Source organism: Taeniopygia guttata, chromosome 4 (assembly GCF_048771995.1).
Source record: "Taeniopygia guttata chromosome 4, bTaeGut7.mat, whole genome shotgun sequence".
Lineage (NCBI taxonomy): Eukaryota > Metazoa > Chordata > Aves > Passeriformes > Estrildidae > Taeniopygia > Taeniopygia guttata.
Window position 1 is genome coordinate 63,480,599 of NC_133028.1, and position 15,378 is coordinate 63,495,976.

The 15,378-nt window shown below is 53.8% G+C and overlaps 1 protein-coding gene across 1 annotated transcript; it reads right to left on the minus strand.

The window, feature by feature from the left end:
- Nucleotides 1-8,834: 8,834 nt before the first annotated feature.
- On the minus strand, nucleotides 8,835-13,364 carry NKX6-1 (NK6 homeobox 1). The gene is made up of 3 exons (XM_030271962.4): nucleotides 11,563-13,364; nucleotides 10,754-10,926; nucleotides 8,835-9,783 (listed from the first exon to the last, which is right to left on the minus strand). The coding sequence occupies exons 1-3, from the start codon at nucleotides 12,167-12,169 to the stop codon at nucleotides 9,532-9,534; spliced, it is 1,032 nt and encodes a 343-aa protein (XP_030127822.4). The 5' UTR covers nucleotides 12,170-13,364; the 3' UTR covers nucleotides 8,835-9,531.
- Between the last annotated feature and the right edge of the window lie 2,014 nt (nucleotides 13,365-15,378).

The window sequence follows — 15,378 nt, forward strand, 5'->3', positions numbered from 1 at the left end:
ATATATATATATATATTATCTGGGTACTTTTTTTTTTCCTGATGGAAGATATTTCTACCAAAATAGAAAGGTATTGTTGGAGTATCTGGTCAGGAGCTTGTCAGCCCCCAGGAAAAATGCACTTTCCAAGGTCCTCAGCAGGTGACCTGACTAAGGATAGTTTTTTCCTAGCAGAGAATCACATTCGTGACTTCTTGGCTTATTTGTTTATTTACTGCACAGTTGTCCATTGCAAGTATAAATTTTATCTTTTTTTTTTTTTTTTTTTAATTGTGGGAAGTAGGTAGTGGAAAACTTTGTGGAAAAAATGCCTAAATCCCAGAAAGAAACCAAGCAATAGTCTTCTAAAAATATTTCCTTCTCGAGAAGATGGACCATAGAGCTCCTCTTCCAGTGGGATATTGACAGGGAGTACCATGTCACTTAAATTAAAAAAAAAAAAACTCCCAAAAAACTGAAGTGAGCTTCTTTATAAGCTCATTGAAAAGCTAAGATGACTGGGAAGGCAAAGTCCAGTGAAGGTGCAATCCATGGCTTGTGTCTGAATCACCTGCACTACAGGTACAACAGAAGGTGGGGCAAGTGCTCATTTGGATTAATCCTGATGGAAGTATTGGGGAAGAATTTGGCTGGCCCAGTCAGCAGCTAACTCTGGCCCTGCAAAACTCAGGGTAATATGAGAGTCTCAGGGTGGTTGTAGGGTGAGAGCATGAGGGAGCAGTGATGTAACGTGCAGGGATAGCAGGACACCAGCAGCATGTACCAATCATACTGTTTTAATAAAGAAATACATTTAAAAATACAGGGCAAACCCCAAAAATGCTACAAGAGCAAGTCTCTCTCCTAAGGATGTTTTATGCAATATTTGGAAGCTGTGAGAGTTGGAAACCACCATATCAAGATAGAAAAATATATACATAAAATAGCTTGGAATTTGGTGATTGGGTTGTAACTTAAGTAGCAGAACAACCAGATTTAAGAATTGAAGGCTCTCCGAAAAATATGAAGTGATACAGCCTTGCTGCCTCCCAAGTGAGCAGCTCGAGGGAATGAAACTCTTCCATATAAAACTGGTTGAATTATTCATTATAAATAAATTATCCAATAAATGTAGCCCTTCCAGTGATCATAAATAACTAACAACCCAATCCTGATTTCAGTAGATGTTTTTGGTACCCAGAGGTAGGTGAAGAAGGGACTATTTCCAGGCTGTTTCTTTTGAGGGTACCTCACTAGGTATTGTTGTGCCATTCACATTCTCTTTTTTTAAGATGAAAATAACATTAGTGGCCAGCTGCTGCAAACTGATAAATCAGCGTTTTCATTGTTTTGTCTGGCTCATAACCTTCCCAGCTCTCTCTTCTTCACTTCTTTCCCTCTGGTGACTGGCCTGTGTTTCAATTTGCCTGTGTCTCAGGATCTCTCAGCCCTTAGATGGCTTGCCTTTCCTGGTGGCTCCAGTTACACTTCCATGGTGAGTCAGAGTAGGGGCTTTAGAGTATGTCCTGGTGGGCTTGGGCAACTGTTCTGGTGAAATGGGAGCATAAGTCATACCATTATCCCTGTGTGTCAGTGATTCATCCAATACCTGTTTAATAATCAATACAAACCCTTACTTCTAGCTTGATGTTCTGGCTTGATCTTACGTATTGAATTGATTAGGAATTTTCACTACAGTGCAGGATTTTGCTGGAAAAAATATCTGCCAAGCCACATTTTTTATCCTAGGAACCATAATTTGGGTTAAGTTCTCCCATAGAAATTGTCTATGAAGGAGATTGGAATTATGCATCCAGTTTGGGAAGACATGAAGGTAAGAATCTTGATCAGCTAGAGGCCCATCAGTGAGAGTATTTTACTAAAAAAAGGATGTCTGGCCTCTCTGCTAAGCTCTGGTGTAGTTGCTGACTCAAAGATAAACAGCTCCATCCAGAGAGAAGTCCACACCAGAATATCCTGCAGCCCAGCAGCCAGGGCATCACATGGGGGAAAGGAGACATAGGTAGAGGTCTTTGCTTTCCCTCAGAAGGGATGATGGAGTTAAAACCAAGATTTCTGATTTTCATTATCTCTTCTATCTGGATTTTTTTGGAAAAAAACAATCTGGATTTTTCAAGTGCAGGGTGCAAAGTATTTTGAAAGCTCACAAACATTTGCCAGATCAGGAGCTGCCTTTCCATTTGGTTCAGCATTCCTAAGCAAAGTATTTCGGAGTTTTCCAAATGAGGCTTGTTGGCTCTGTGAGTTGGTAATATCAGTCCAGGGAGAGTGCCTCACCATCCATGAGTGCTGCTGACTTCAGTGATCACACCTCTGGCATGCACATTTGGACATTGAGGCTGGTGTTCCTCAGAGCAGAGCAGAGCAACCCTGGGCTCTCTGTGAGGGGACAGAGGAAAGAGTAGCAGGAAACCCAGATGTCCAATCTTGCAAATAAAAAAGAGTTCAAACAAACCAAGAGCTGTATTTATGCTTTGCCAGTGTAAAGCCAGATAAGCGCCTGTAACTTGATTTGTGGAACTGACAGCAAGATTTCATCTCTGATACATACTCTATATCCTTATCATGAAGGGAGCAGTTAAGAGGTGTGTAAAAAAACCTGTCTGCCCTCATTAAAGTTGGATATAGTCTATTTTTGCTTTAATGCAGTGATCTAATTAACCTTTAGCCAGAATTAAAATGACCTTGAATTGGCCTTATGACCTCCAGTGCTTAACGTTGTTAACTTTAAACAAGATTTTTGGGGTGGTCAGAAGCAGCATCTGTTAAAATGGCCAAAAGGTCAAATCCATTTACTTAAATACACCTCCTGCACACATTGCTGGTGAGCGTGCTGCCTGCATTTATAAAGAGGATAGAACACGTACCTTTGAGGGAAAAGGGTAGTTTACCTACGAGAAACCATGTGAGGAGGGTGAAAAACGGCTCTAAAGATGTGTTTTCACCATCTTGTTTTGTTTTCTCGAGCAGTAAGCCTCTTCGGGTTTCTATTTTAAGTTCTGCTACGTGCAGATGATTACAGTGTGGAAAACACTGCTGCTTGCTGGGCTCTGCAGCTGAGGTTACTGTTAGCAGAGGAAGGTGTGAGGCTGGTGAACACTTATCCGGGGCAGGAGGTGCCAGGTGTAGCAGCAATGTCAAATTTTGGGCTGAGGTTTATGTTCCACTGGAGTCTGAGAAATATATGTTCATGTTTAAAAAGAAGATGCTCAGTTGTCTAAAAAGAAATAGATGCCCAGCAGACTTCCTGGACCACAAGAAAACTGCTGGAAATTACTTTAAAAAACCAAAACCAAACCACACTGTCAGGGCGAGGAATTTCAAAGGCAGCAGCATGTAAGGATTTAGATGAGAACAATCTGTCCAGGCGCCTCCTCTGACGGATGTTAAGGCGCTGGGACGTTCTGTACAGAAATCGTTTTGGCTCTTGGCGTGGTGCACGGCCCCGCTGCGGGGACATCTCTCCCGTCACCGCGACAGCCACACTACTGTCGGTAACGCTGTCGGTTCCCGATTCCCGGAGCGTTTCCCGAGGCTGCTCTTCCCTTCCTAGCGCAGCGCCGGCCCTCTCACGTCGGCTGTTTGCAGTGCATTACCATAGTACATTAACATTTGTAATGCGGCGATTATTTTACATAATCGATATAATCAAGTTCTTTTTCTTGGGAATCCTGGTGTTTATTTACACTTATTCCACACACGTCAGTTCTCATCAGGAGCAAAACCGATTTTCTTGTCCTACATCTGCTCTCGGGATAACCTTAACACACCGTCAGTCTACCGGAGCTGCCGTCCCCGTGAGCCCGGTGTGATGTGAGGTTGTGGGAGCGCCCCGGTTCCTGCGGCCCGAAGCTGGCCCGGAGCGCAGCCGGACGGGAGAGAACAGGGAGGCTGCGATATTAGTTGTTGTTATTATTGTTTATTGTTATTTATTTTGCGGCAGTTTCTGTTGGTGGCATGATGCATTTGAACCCAAACACATTAGGTGCATTATTCATTGGGTACCTTTGTCAGAGCATGCATGTGTATAAAGAACTAATGATCCATATTAAATTAATGACGCTATAAAAAAGAAAAATACCCAATACATGCAGTTTATGACGGCAACTCCCGACTTTGATAAACCATCGAAAAGACTTAATCAGATGAAGCATTGGACTGTTCCGTCTCCAAAATTACATTTCTCGAAATGTGCTTGTACACAATGTTGGTTTTATTAAAACAAATTAATTCAGTCATTAAGGAATCATACGGCAAGTGTCTCATAAGTCAGGACCTCCAGTGTAACAAATTGATTAAATGACTGTGTAATAGTCTCTTTAAACAAATCTAGTGTAACAAGTTAATAGATCTGCTCAATTACCATGCTGGGGTGATGAGGATGTGGGCAACTCTCTCACTGAATCCGGGATAGACTCGGGAGGTGCAGAAGGGGGCGGTGCGGAGGTGCGTGTCTGTGGGGCAGGGCTGCGCTCCCGCAGTCCCGGCCAGGAAGGGACCGGGGAAGGTGCCGGAGCCAGAGCCGGGCGCGGATGGCTGCGGGCTCTGGGCAGGGCCGCCCCACCATCGCGCCGATGGGCTCCTCCTGACACCCCAGAGCCGGGGGCGCGGGCGGAAAATCTATTACCCCCTGCCATTTTGTTAAGTGTTTGCTCCCCTTTGTGACCCTGCCACTTTATCTGTTAATTTTTATTTTCTGAGTGCATGTTGCCCATATGTTACTCTAATAGTTGCTATAATTCTTGAGCAATAGGGCTCATATTTTACTGAGCTGAATTAAAAAGAATGCACTTTAATAAAAAACCCGAGCAATACACTAATGGCTTGACATTGATGTATTTGCATAAAGATGAATTATATGGGCTCGCTTGACACGACTTTTAATAAATGATCGAGGACGTTATTACAGGGATGCACTTGTGTGTGCGGAAGCGGGTTATTGCCGCGGGGTCGGTGCCAGGGGCTCCCCGCAGCCCGCCGGCTCCGGAGGGCAGCGCGGGCACCGACGGGCCCCGCCGAGCACCTCCGCAATCCCCGGGCTTCTGGGCAAGGCTTGAACCCCTGGGGGATGCGGAGAGGCGCGATGCTGCCTGCTCGTGCCCTGGTATCAATAACTTTATTCTTATCAACCACGCTGACTGGGTGCGGTGCGGGCTCGATGCGGGCGCAGTGAGGGGTACCCGCTGCTCCCGCCGCAGCGCCGCCTCCTCCTCCCCGGCAGATGTTTGCATCCCTCCCGGAGACTTGCAACCGCTGTTGGAGACAGCTGGCAAGCGCCGCCAGAAACGCGTATCTCGGAAATACCTATCGGTGCAGAAGGTAAAGGCGGAGCTGCAATTAGGAGGGAGCAGTTCATCTGACTTTTTAATTTGCGGCCAGCTCTGAGCGCTGGGTCCCGCAGCAAGCGCCTCTCCCCGCGGCCGCGATACGGGAAGGGTCTCGGAGTGTCCGGCCCGGAGGCGAAAGCCCATCACCCTCATTTTAACCCCCGGGTTCTCTGCCCTGAGGGACGACTCATGTCCCGAGGGAAGGGGTGCCTAAAGCAAAGCCTCGGGGAGGCTGTCAGGGGTACAAAGAAAGTCTTGCATGAAATAACATCACGGCAGCGAATGGAGGGAAGACGGCGTGCGTGTTATATGGGAAGCGTTAAAAATTAACAGCACTAAGAAGTGATGAGCGATAACGGGGTTTCAGGAGCTCATCCCAAGAGACCACACGTGAGGGAAAGGGCGGGAGAAGCCATCGTTCCCTGAAATGGTCGCGCTGTGCCCGCGTGGCTGTGGGTTTGGGCATCCCCCTAGTAGGGTGTACGCATTGTCTTGCCTGCTGCCTGCGCCGGGGGCTCTGGGTGGGAGTTGCTGTCGGAACGAGAGAGCCGGAAGGCCTGGGGGCTGTGACAGCGCTGGTGAAGGGTCTTGTCAGGGACCAGGTGACAGCGGCCAACGCACTGGGCTTCCCCGCAGCGCACACGCCCCGAGTAGAGCGAACCCTTCGTTACCCCGCGGGCGGAGAGATCTTCTTTTTCCCCCTCCCAACGGCCGCTCCCGCCTGCCCGCCGGCCGTGGGCTTCCCCTTGTAACCCGCGTCCCCCCTGTGGCACTGCGGTGCGGATCTTGCCCGCGTCCATATGTCCACATCCATATGCATGCATCCCGCAGGCAGTAGCTGCCGGCCGGGAGTGGGGTGCGGGCGGTGGTGTGGCCCCCGACCCCTCTTTTTGCTTCCCGTACCTCCCCTGCCTCCCTCCCTCCATCCCTCCCCACAGCCTCGCGGTGCCCATGGCTACTGCAGGGCGCGGAGTGGGTCTGGCGCCTGGGGCGCTTCTACGGGGAAGAAAAAGTTTTTCCTCTGTCCGTGGTGATGCTCGCTTGGGCTGGAGACGGATTGCAGGCGGGTTCCTTTTGCGAAGTACCTCGACAAAGCAGGGGCGTTGGAAAAGTAGGGAGGATGCTTTGGGCACTCTGGGATCGAACAGTCGGGAACTTCTCCCGCGGTATCTTCTTCAGCCTAGAGAAGGGACCGAGACAGGGTAAACCCAGCTGCCTCTATGTCCTCTGAGCCGGGAAATCCCAGAAACAGCTGTTCTTACTTCCGCTACGCTGGAAGTCCCGCACACGGAAAGGAGTGGGGTTTAAAACCGAGGACTCCGTGACAGAAAGAAAGGAAAGCCAAAAGCTGTGTCCGAAGGGAGTTGTGGGGAGCGGCCTGCGCAGCCGGCGCCCCCCGCTCCCCACGCGTGTGCGCAGCTGCTTACTCCCCACGGGGGTTTCGGCCCGGGCCCAAGCTAGGGGCGGCTGCCGGGGAGCGGCTCCGCCGGCCCTATTCCCTATGTCCATGGTTCTGCAGCACTTTTTAAATGTCGTTTTCCAGGAGTTTATACAGCTCCGACACTAATTCCTGCCTGCGTGAAGGACTGAGCCGAAACTGCTGCTGATCTCGGCCAGGCCCCCGCGCACGGGGGAACCTCGCGCCCCGTGAAGCCAGCTGACATTTGTCTTTTAATTGTTCACCGTGCTGTCCGTGGCAGCGATCCAGAGGTTAGCTATTGAATCTCTTCCTAAAAAGTCCTTTCCTGGAGGAGAAGGAGCCCAGCCGGCTTTGGCTTCCAAAACATGTCCCGAAAAGGGGGGCCGTGAGCTCGTGTGAATCCCCTGCTCTTTCTTCCAGCGCCCCGGACAAAACCAGCCTAACCAAGCGGACAGCGTTTGGGCTCTTTTCCCTGCGATTCCACTTTAACGGTGCCAACTGCAACTGGTGGCCAGCTGGGTCTCTGTGCAGAAGTAAATTAACTGGAAAGACTCCGTCGGTGCTGTGATGAACTGGAAAAGGGGCCGGGGACCGCCGGAGCACTCGCAGCAGCCCGGGGGCACTCGGGAGAGCTCGGGCAAGGGCCGGGGCCGGGCTGCTGGGGAGCGGGGCCGGCGGCGTGGCTGCCGGGGAAAGGGGCTGACGGTGTGTGGGAGGAGAACACCAGCCGGGCTGGTGAACACCAGCGGGTTCCCACCCCGGTGATCCGCACCCCGCGGTATTTTGATTTCCCTCCCGCCGCCCCGCAAAACCCGCGGGAATATCGTAACGGTGTGAGCCGGCAGGGCTCGTGGAAAAGACCGGCCTTTCCCTTCCTGCCTTTACAAAGTCGGGAAAGATGGGGGTGGGGGTGGGATGTCGGTGGACGATGGTCAGCCCGCGGTACCCCGGCCAGGGAGAACCGGGCAGCCGCACCGAGGCAGCCGCAGAACGCCGGGCTCGTTTCCTCCTCCCGGCCCCGGCATTGTGTGAGCCGAAAGAGGAATAAAACCCCGCTCTACCTTTTTTTTTCTTTTCTTTTTTTTTTTTTTTTTTTTCTGTTTAGAAAATTATTCACAAATAGAATAATTTGGGGTTTTTTTCCTCCAGAATAGCTGGCCCTTTTTCTCTCTCATATCAGTGATTCTGTTTGCTATGCTGGTCCTTGGGAAGAAAAGAGAAAAAAAAAACCAACCAAAAACCAAAAAACAAACCCGATTGTTTCTGGACTGTTTAGATATGGAAATGATCACGTCAGATAATGAGTTTCAATTTAAACCAGTTGTTCTGGTATTGGGTCTATTTGTTCTAGACGCTTAGCCGGGCTCTTATTTTATCCACTGTTTTCTTCTTGGATAGCGGTTTGTTTCCCAAAATAATGGTAACACTCTGCCGTTAATAAAGTCCTGCGCCACCCGCCTCTGAGAAAGTATAAACAGCCTAATTTAGGCTGAGCCGAACCTCTCCCGTGGTCGGGTGGAAACTACCTGCCTGCTCACGTCCCCAAAAAACGAGCGGCTTATTTTATTTGTATCCTTCTTGAACTACCACAGCAAAATGGTCAACTTCCAATCTTAAAAAAAAAAAAAAAAAAAAAAAAGCGCGCCAAAACAAAACAACAAAAGTCTTCAAGAAACCAAATAACAACAAAAACCCTACTACTAAGTATCGACAAAAGACCATGAAAATTATATCTTTTTTTCCTCCCCCTATACCGTGCTTTCATTATTTAATCTCTGATAAAATGAGATTATCTGTACCCTTTAGTGAAGGCAGCAAACGTCTTTAAACTGGTTTAATTGATTTATCATTTTGTTGTTTTGTTGTTTTTTTTTTTTTTTTTAACAGAAAGTGCATTACATTTAACTGGTCTTGCAAAGGGCTTTTCTTCTCTTTACAAACCGAATTATTTTTAATATAAATTAATAAATGTTAAGATGCTATATCACGATATATCATCGTTATTAGCTTTTAAAAAAAGAGAAAAAAACAATTTACATTCTCTAGTATTCCGTATGATACAAAAGAAAACACACTTTAAATTCAAATACAGCAACTAAATGAATTTTATACTTTGACTGACAGTGGTTGTGACAATTCCCACCAGCTACTTTTTCAACGCGCGGTTGATTGGAAACGGTGTAAATGAAAGCAAACTCTGTCCCTCCGCCCTTCCCCCCCTCCCCTCCCGTCCCTTGCACGACGACCGCAACAGAAAGTGTTTCAAAAATACTAATAAATAGCACGCGGGGCCGCTGCAGTTTCGGCCCGAGGGAGGAACCGGTGGCGGCCACGGCGGCTTTTTCCTCGGCGGCCCCGCTGCCGCCGCCTCGGGGGCTCCTGCGGTGCCCCCGGTGCTGCCGGAGAGCGCGGGCCGGGCGGGACGGCTGCGTCCCCGGCCCCCGCTGTACGAGAAAAAAAAAAAAAAGAATGTATATTACATTTTAAATATTCACAGTAAGGAACGCCTATAGTCGCGGTGACTCACGGTTTATTTACAAAGAGCCGGCAAAGACTCGGCCGCCGCACAGCCGGGAGCGAGGCCGGGGGTCGGGCCGGCCCCCGCCGCTCCCCTCCGCCCGCCACCCTACAACGACACGCGGGGCCGGAGACCGGGCGCGCCCGCCGGGGCCCGCTGCCCGCAGTCCTCTCTGCTCCCCTCCGGCGTCTCCTCCTCCTCCCGGGCGCGTAGAGTCTAGAAAAATAGATCTGTACATCTCCGAAAGCGGCGGCGGGCGAAGCAGGCTAGACGGAGGCCTCCCCCTCCGGGGCATGCAGCAACAGCCCGCCGCCCCCCGGCTTGTGTTTCTTCAGGAGCTGCGTTATCTTCTCATCGTCCGAATTGGGATCCAGGGGTTTGTTGTAGTCATCGTCCTCCTCCTCGTTCTCCGAGGCGCCTTTCAGCCGCTCCGTCTCCGAGTCCTGCTTCTTCTTTGCCGTCGCCATCTCCGCTGCGTGCTTCTTCCGCCACTTGGTCCGCCGGTTCTGGAACCAGACCTGCCCCCGCCGCCACCGTCATCATCACCGGCACGGCCACCTGCGGCGGCTGCACCGGGCCGCTCCCACCCTGCTGCCCCGCCAGTCCCCATCCCCGGCGTGCGGCGGAGATTTCCGCTTCGCCGCCCTAAATTTAGGCAATTTCCCCACAACGAAAGCGGCTGATCCCCGCGGCACCGGCAGCAGCCGACACCCGGCCCGGCGCGGGGCCCACCCAGCGTGGGCCAGCAGCCGTCCCCAGCCCCCCCGAGGCTCGCATCGGGCCCGGGCCTCTCCCTGCCATCCTGCCTGGGGCGGGGAAACGCACATTTGGGGCTGATTCCTTTCCCAGCCCCCCTACCCCGCCAGATGTATTTACTCTCCGGCAGTGCGCTGCCACAGGAGGGGGGCATTTTCATTGTAGAAGCTGCAATAATTTATTCGCAGCCATCGGGACGTATTTGCCCGTGACAAAGGAGGCTCTGCAGATCAGACTGAAAGAGTGAGCATCACCGAGGGGCCCCTCTGGCCCAGTCCGCCAAGCAAACGCCTCTGTATGTTCTCGGGGAGCTCAACCCGCTCTCCCAACCCCTCGCACCTCCGCTTTGCCCAAAGCACAGAGTTTTTAACCAGAATGTAAGAGTGCTGGTGCGGCAGTGCAACGCCCTAACATCACCCTTTCCCCGGCTTTCCCAGAACGCTGGCCACCCCCATGGTGTTCAGGACTTCTCAGTCTCGCTTGGGTTTGTTTGGTTCAATTTGATTGGTTTTTAAAATGCTTTAAAACAACCTTCTCGACCCCGCAGTAAGGCAATAAGGGGAGAAATGCCGGTAGTTGCGGGGGAAGCCCTCGCCGTGTGCCCGTGGGCTCGGCCACGCTAGCCCGCAGCATCTCCGGCTGGTTCAGCCGGACCCCGGTTCCGCAGTGGGGCCCTTTTGTTCCCCGATCCTCCAGCCCCACACCACTCGGTGCGTGAATCCTTGCTCTCACCTTTACTTGGCTCTCCGTCATCCCCAGGGAATAGGCCAGTCGGGCTCGCTCCGGGCCCGCCAGGTATTTCGTCTGTTCAAAAGTCTTTTCCAGAGCGAAAATCTGCTGGCCAGAAAAAGTGGGTCTCGTATGTTTTCTCTTTCCGTCCTTATCCAGCAAAATTGAGCCTTGATCTGGCGAAGGGAGGGGGGAGAGAAAGGGAAGGCAGGGACAGACAAGTTAATCTACGGATTTGGGAAAGCGCTTCACTCTCAAGCGGCCCCAGGGGACGGAGGGGTCTCTACGCGGGGGGTGCGTGTGTAAGAAAACTGCCTAAGCCAGGCGACCACTCCGGCCTTTCGGCTCTCCCTGATTATTTTTTCTTTTAAGGATCAAAAATCTGAGCGGGCAAATGATATTTTTTCAAAAAAAGCCGCGGCCGGTGCGAGCGGGTGGTAGCAGAAAGTCCTGCTCGGGCAAAGTTTGTGCGCGCCCCTAAAGCCAACCCCGGCCCGCAGAGTCCCCAGCACCGATGGCAGCAGCGCGGCCAATTTCCCCTCGGAGGGCTTCGCTTTTCGCCGGCGATAATCGGCGACATATTACAGAGTTTTGTGCTGACCGACGGGACGGAGAATGCAAAACGAACTTAAGAAACGAAAACGTATCGAGGCAAAGCCAGCCCCCTCGGCTACGGCCGGGCCCTGGGTGGAGGGGCAGGAGGGTCTCACAGCGATGCCGGGGCGCGGGGACTCCCTAGCACCGGGAGCGGACTCCCACCGGGGCTCCCCGCGCCGTCCCCGCCCTGCTGCCCCGCGACGCTGGGTACTCACGGGGGGCGCAGGCGAGGCGGGCGTCCCTCCACGGCGGGCTCTGCATCACCCCCGGCCAGAAGATCGGCGTCCGGCCGGGCAGCTCGGCCAGCGGCTTGGGGTAGCGCCCCGCGGCCACGGCGGCGGCGGCAGCGGCGGCCCCGGGGCTGAAGTAGAGGGCGGGCGGCGGCGGCGGCGGGGGGCTGAGGCTGCCGAAGCGGGGCAGCCCGGCCAGCAGCCCGGCGGGCGCCGCCGAGGAAGCGGAGGGCGAGGCGGAGGCGAGCGCGGCGCCCGGCAGGGGCATGGAGGGCCGGCTGAGGATGTCGTTGATGCCGTGCGGGGTGGCGGCCGAGAGCTGCGGCGGGGCCGTGCCCAGAGCCGAGAGCCCGCCCGCGGCGGCGGCGGCGGCGGGAGCCTTGAGGCTGGGGGAGCCGAGCGGCGGCGAGGGCGAGGCGGAGGCGGGCGAGGCGGAGGCGGAGGAGGAGGAGGCGGGCCCGGCGGGCAGGGGGTACGCGGGGTACAGCGGCGCCTTCATCTCGGCCATGCTGTGCAGGGCGGCCAGCGGCGGGCTGCCCAGCAGGAACGCGCCCTGCCGGGGCGCGCCGTCCATCTGCCCCAGCGCCAGCATCCCCGTGCCGCCGCCACCGGCCCGGGGCGGGGGGCCCGGACGGCCCCTAGCGCCGCGGGGCCCCGGCGGTCGGCCCGGGGGTGCCGCCCGCACCGGCTACGCGCATCCAGCCCGCGGGGGTCGCCGCCTCTAGAGGGGAGCTACACGCCCGAGCGGCGGCCCCGCCGTCCCGCCGGGCATCGGGGCTGCGCCTCGGCGGACGCTGCCGGGGCGGAAGGCGGCGGTGCTGTCGGACGGCGGCTGTACGCGTGTGTCTGCGCAGCGGCCGTGCGCCTACACGGATATACCGCCGCTCCCGATGGCCGCCGGCGGCAGGGGGCTCACAGCGGCGCGGGGGCCGTGTCCGCCGTCCCTTGGTTCGCCTCCTTCCCGGCGCCCCGCATCCCTCCCGGCGCGGTTCCTGCCGGCTGCTGTCGGGGCTGCGGGCGCAGCTCGGGGCGCACTGCCGCGCCGCCCCGCTCCCTGCCTCCTTTAGCGGGGGCACGGCCGGCAGCGGGCGCGGCGGCGGCGGCGGCGGAGGGGCGGGGGCGGGGCGGCAGCCGGCCCTGCCCACCCGCGCCGCGCCCGCCCTGCCGCCAACTTCGGGCTCGCCCGGCTCCTCTCTCCTCTCTTCTCCCGGCTTTTCTTTTATTTCTCCCTTTTCTCCTTTCCCCCTCTCCTTTTTTCCTTTCCATTTTTTCTTTCCCCTCTTTCCTCTTCTATATATTTTCCCTTTTCTTCTCCTTTTCCTTTCTTTCCCTTTTCCCTTCCATTTACTTTTCCCTTTTGTTTACCCGTTTTCCTCTCCTCTTTCTTCTCCCTCTTTTTCTCCCTTTTGCTTTCCCTTTTTTCCTCTCATTTTTTATCTTCGTTTTTCGTTTTCTTTCTTTCCTTTTTCCTTTGTTTTTTCCTTTCTCTTTTATGTTTTATTTTTTTTAATTTTCCTTTCCTTTCCTTTCCTTTCCTTTCCTTTCCTTTCCTTTCCTTTCCTTTCCTTTCCTTTCCTTTCCTTTCCTTTCCTTTCCTTTCCTTTCCTTTCCTTTCCTTTCCTTTCCTTTCCTTTCCTTTCCTTTCCTTTCCTTTCCTTTCCTTTCCTTTCCTTTCCTTTCCTTTCCTTTCCTTTCCTTTCCTTTCCTTTCCCTCGTTCTCCTTTTCTCCCTTTCTTTCTCCTTCTCGTTCTCCCTTTCTTTCTCCCTTTCTTTCTCCTTCTCGTTCTCCCTTTCTTTCTCCTTCTCGTTCTCCCTCTCTTTCTCCCTTCTCTTTATCCTTTTCTCCCTCTCCCTCTCCCTCTCTCTCTCCTTCTGTCTTGTGCCTCGGGAGCGACTCCAGAGAGCAGAGCCGCCCGAGTCCCGGTCGGGTCAGGCCTGCCCTGACGTTTCCTTGGGATGTGGGTGGTGTGAATTGACTCGGCCCTTCCCGCACTCGGCCTCTGGACCGTGTGGATGCTCTCCGTTCCTTCTGGAACCGGGTGTTGGTGCCGCCGGGCCCGGCCCTCCAGCCCGAGCACTGCCCGGTGCCGTACACCCGAGGCCCTCGGTAACAGTGAGCCCTCTGGACACTTGTGCCCAGCGCCCCCGGCTGCTCACAGCAATTCCCGTAGCCTAAGGCTGCGAGAGAGAGAGAAAAAAAAAAAAAAATCTTATTTGTCCCCTAAAGAGCATTCCACGGAAGAGTGATGCAAAGTCACTCTGAACAATTTTTACCCTATGCTGTCTGTGCCCGTGTGTTGTACCTGTGGGGAACTCTATTTTCCTCGAGCGTGGAAAAATGGGATGATGCGAAAATTAATTTTATTTTAATTACGAATCTTAACTAAAGCAGAGGCACGTTGGTCCTGTACTTGCAACGATGTTTCCTTCTATTTCCAAATAATCCCTTGTTGCTCTGAAATGGTTTAGTTTAAATTATAAATCTGCGGAACACACTTGGAGAAAGGGCGCGTAGGATCTTGCCTCGCCTTAACTTCGGCACAGCCACATGAAGGGCGCCTCCGAGAAGCTCGAGTTAAAACTCCGAGTCTGAATTTTTTTTTTTTCCCTCTTGTCACTTCGCAAATATTCTAAAAGAAAAACCAAAAAAAGTGCGTTCCTGCTGGTTGCAGAGGAGCCAGCGAGCGCTCGGCCGCGGCAGCCCCGCATGGCTGGCCCCGCAGCTCCGGCCGCGCCCAGGCTCAGCTCCGCTAGCGGTGGTGGAGAGGGGGGAGCCACCTCTCAAAGAGACCCATTTGCATTTGAATTAGCGGGCAGAGAAATGCTAAACCGCTTTTGTAAGTGCCGAGGCAGGCGCGGAGCGGCCCCGCTGTGTGTCCAGCACCCAAGGGAGCCTCTTTTCCTCCCTCCTGCCAAGGAGACGGTGCGCGGGTAGGGGCTCTCCCCCGGGCCAGATTCGCTGTCTCCCTTCTCGCAGAGCCCCGAGGGAACTCTGCCAGGGCCGGGCACCGGCAGCGGCGGCAATTCCGTACCGTACCGTACTGCCAGCCCCGCGCTCGGCCCCACGGGACCGGCCCTTTCCCCTCTCTCCGCGCCTCTTTCCCGGCCCGGCCGGGAGTTGGCCGCCCGGCACCTCTCGGCTTGTTTTCTAGAGGAAGCAAAGCAAAACAATCCCTCCAGCACAAGCGCTTTTCCTCCTTTTCTACTGTAAGAAACTGATGGCACATTGAAAAAACGAGTGTTTATTTGGGGGGGTCTCCCCGTGCAACTTCTTCCCTAAAGATAGCATCGTAGGTGGGATGGCGTCCATAGGGCTGCCCCTGCTTGAGAAATGGATTCAAAAGCAGACGCCAGAATTATCTCTTCTCTGTCTTTAACAACCGAAATATTCGAAAATATTAATATTTGATTCTTTTTCCACACTCAGCTTCTGTTTTCCCTAAACTAGGGCAGTCAGTCCCTAAGCTAAAGTAGTGAGGCAAAATAACTCGGGAGGCAGCGCCGCTCAGCAGCTGAGCAGTGGGTAGGGGACACCGTGAGTACCCCTGGCAGCGGTGGGGTGAAGCCCACCCTGACAACAAACTTCACTAATAGGGTGAGCAAGCCGCAGCCTGGAAACGCCGCGGCCGAATTATTCCTTGAGCGGATGAAGTTCCTGACCGGACCCGCTGCAGCCGGGGTTGTTCACCAATACTTCGCCAGTTTCACGGCGTCTCATCGTAAGCGCTTCGCCGCTTCAGATAAAACAACGACCTAGTCCAATAATGAACGAGAGAACAGCCGCCAGGGCGAGCGCGGGGT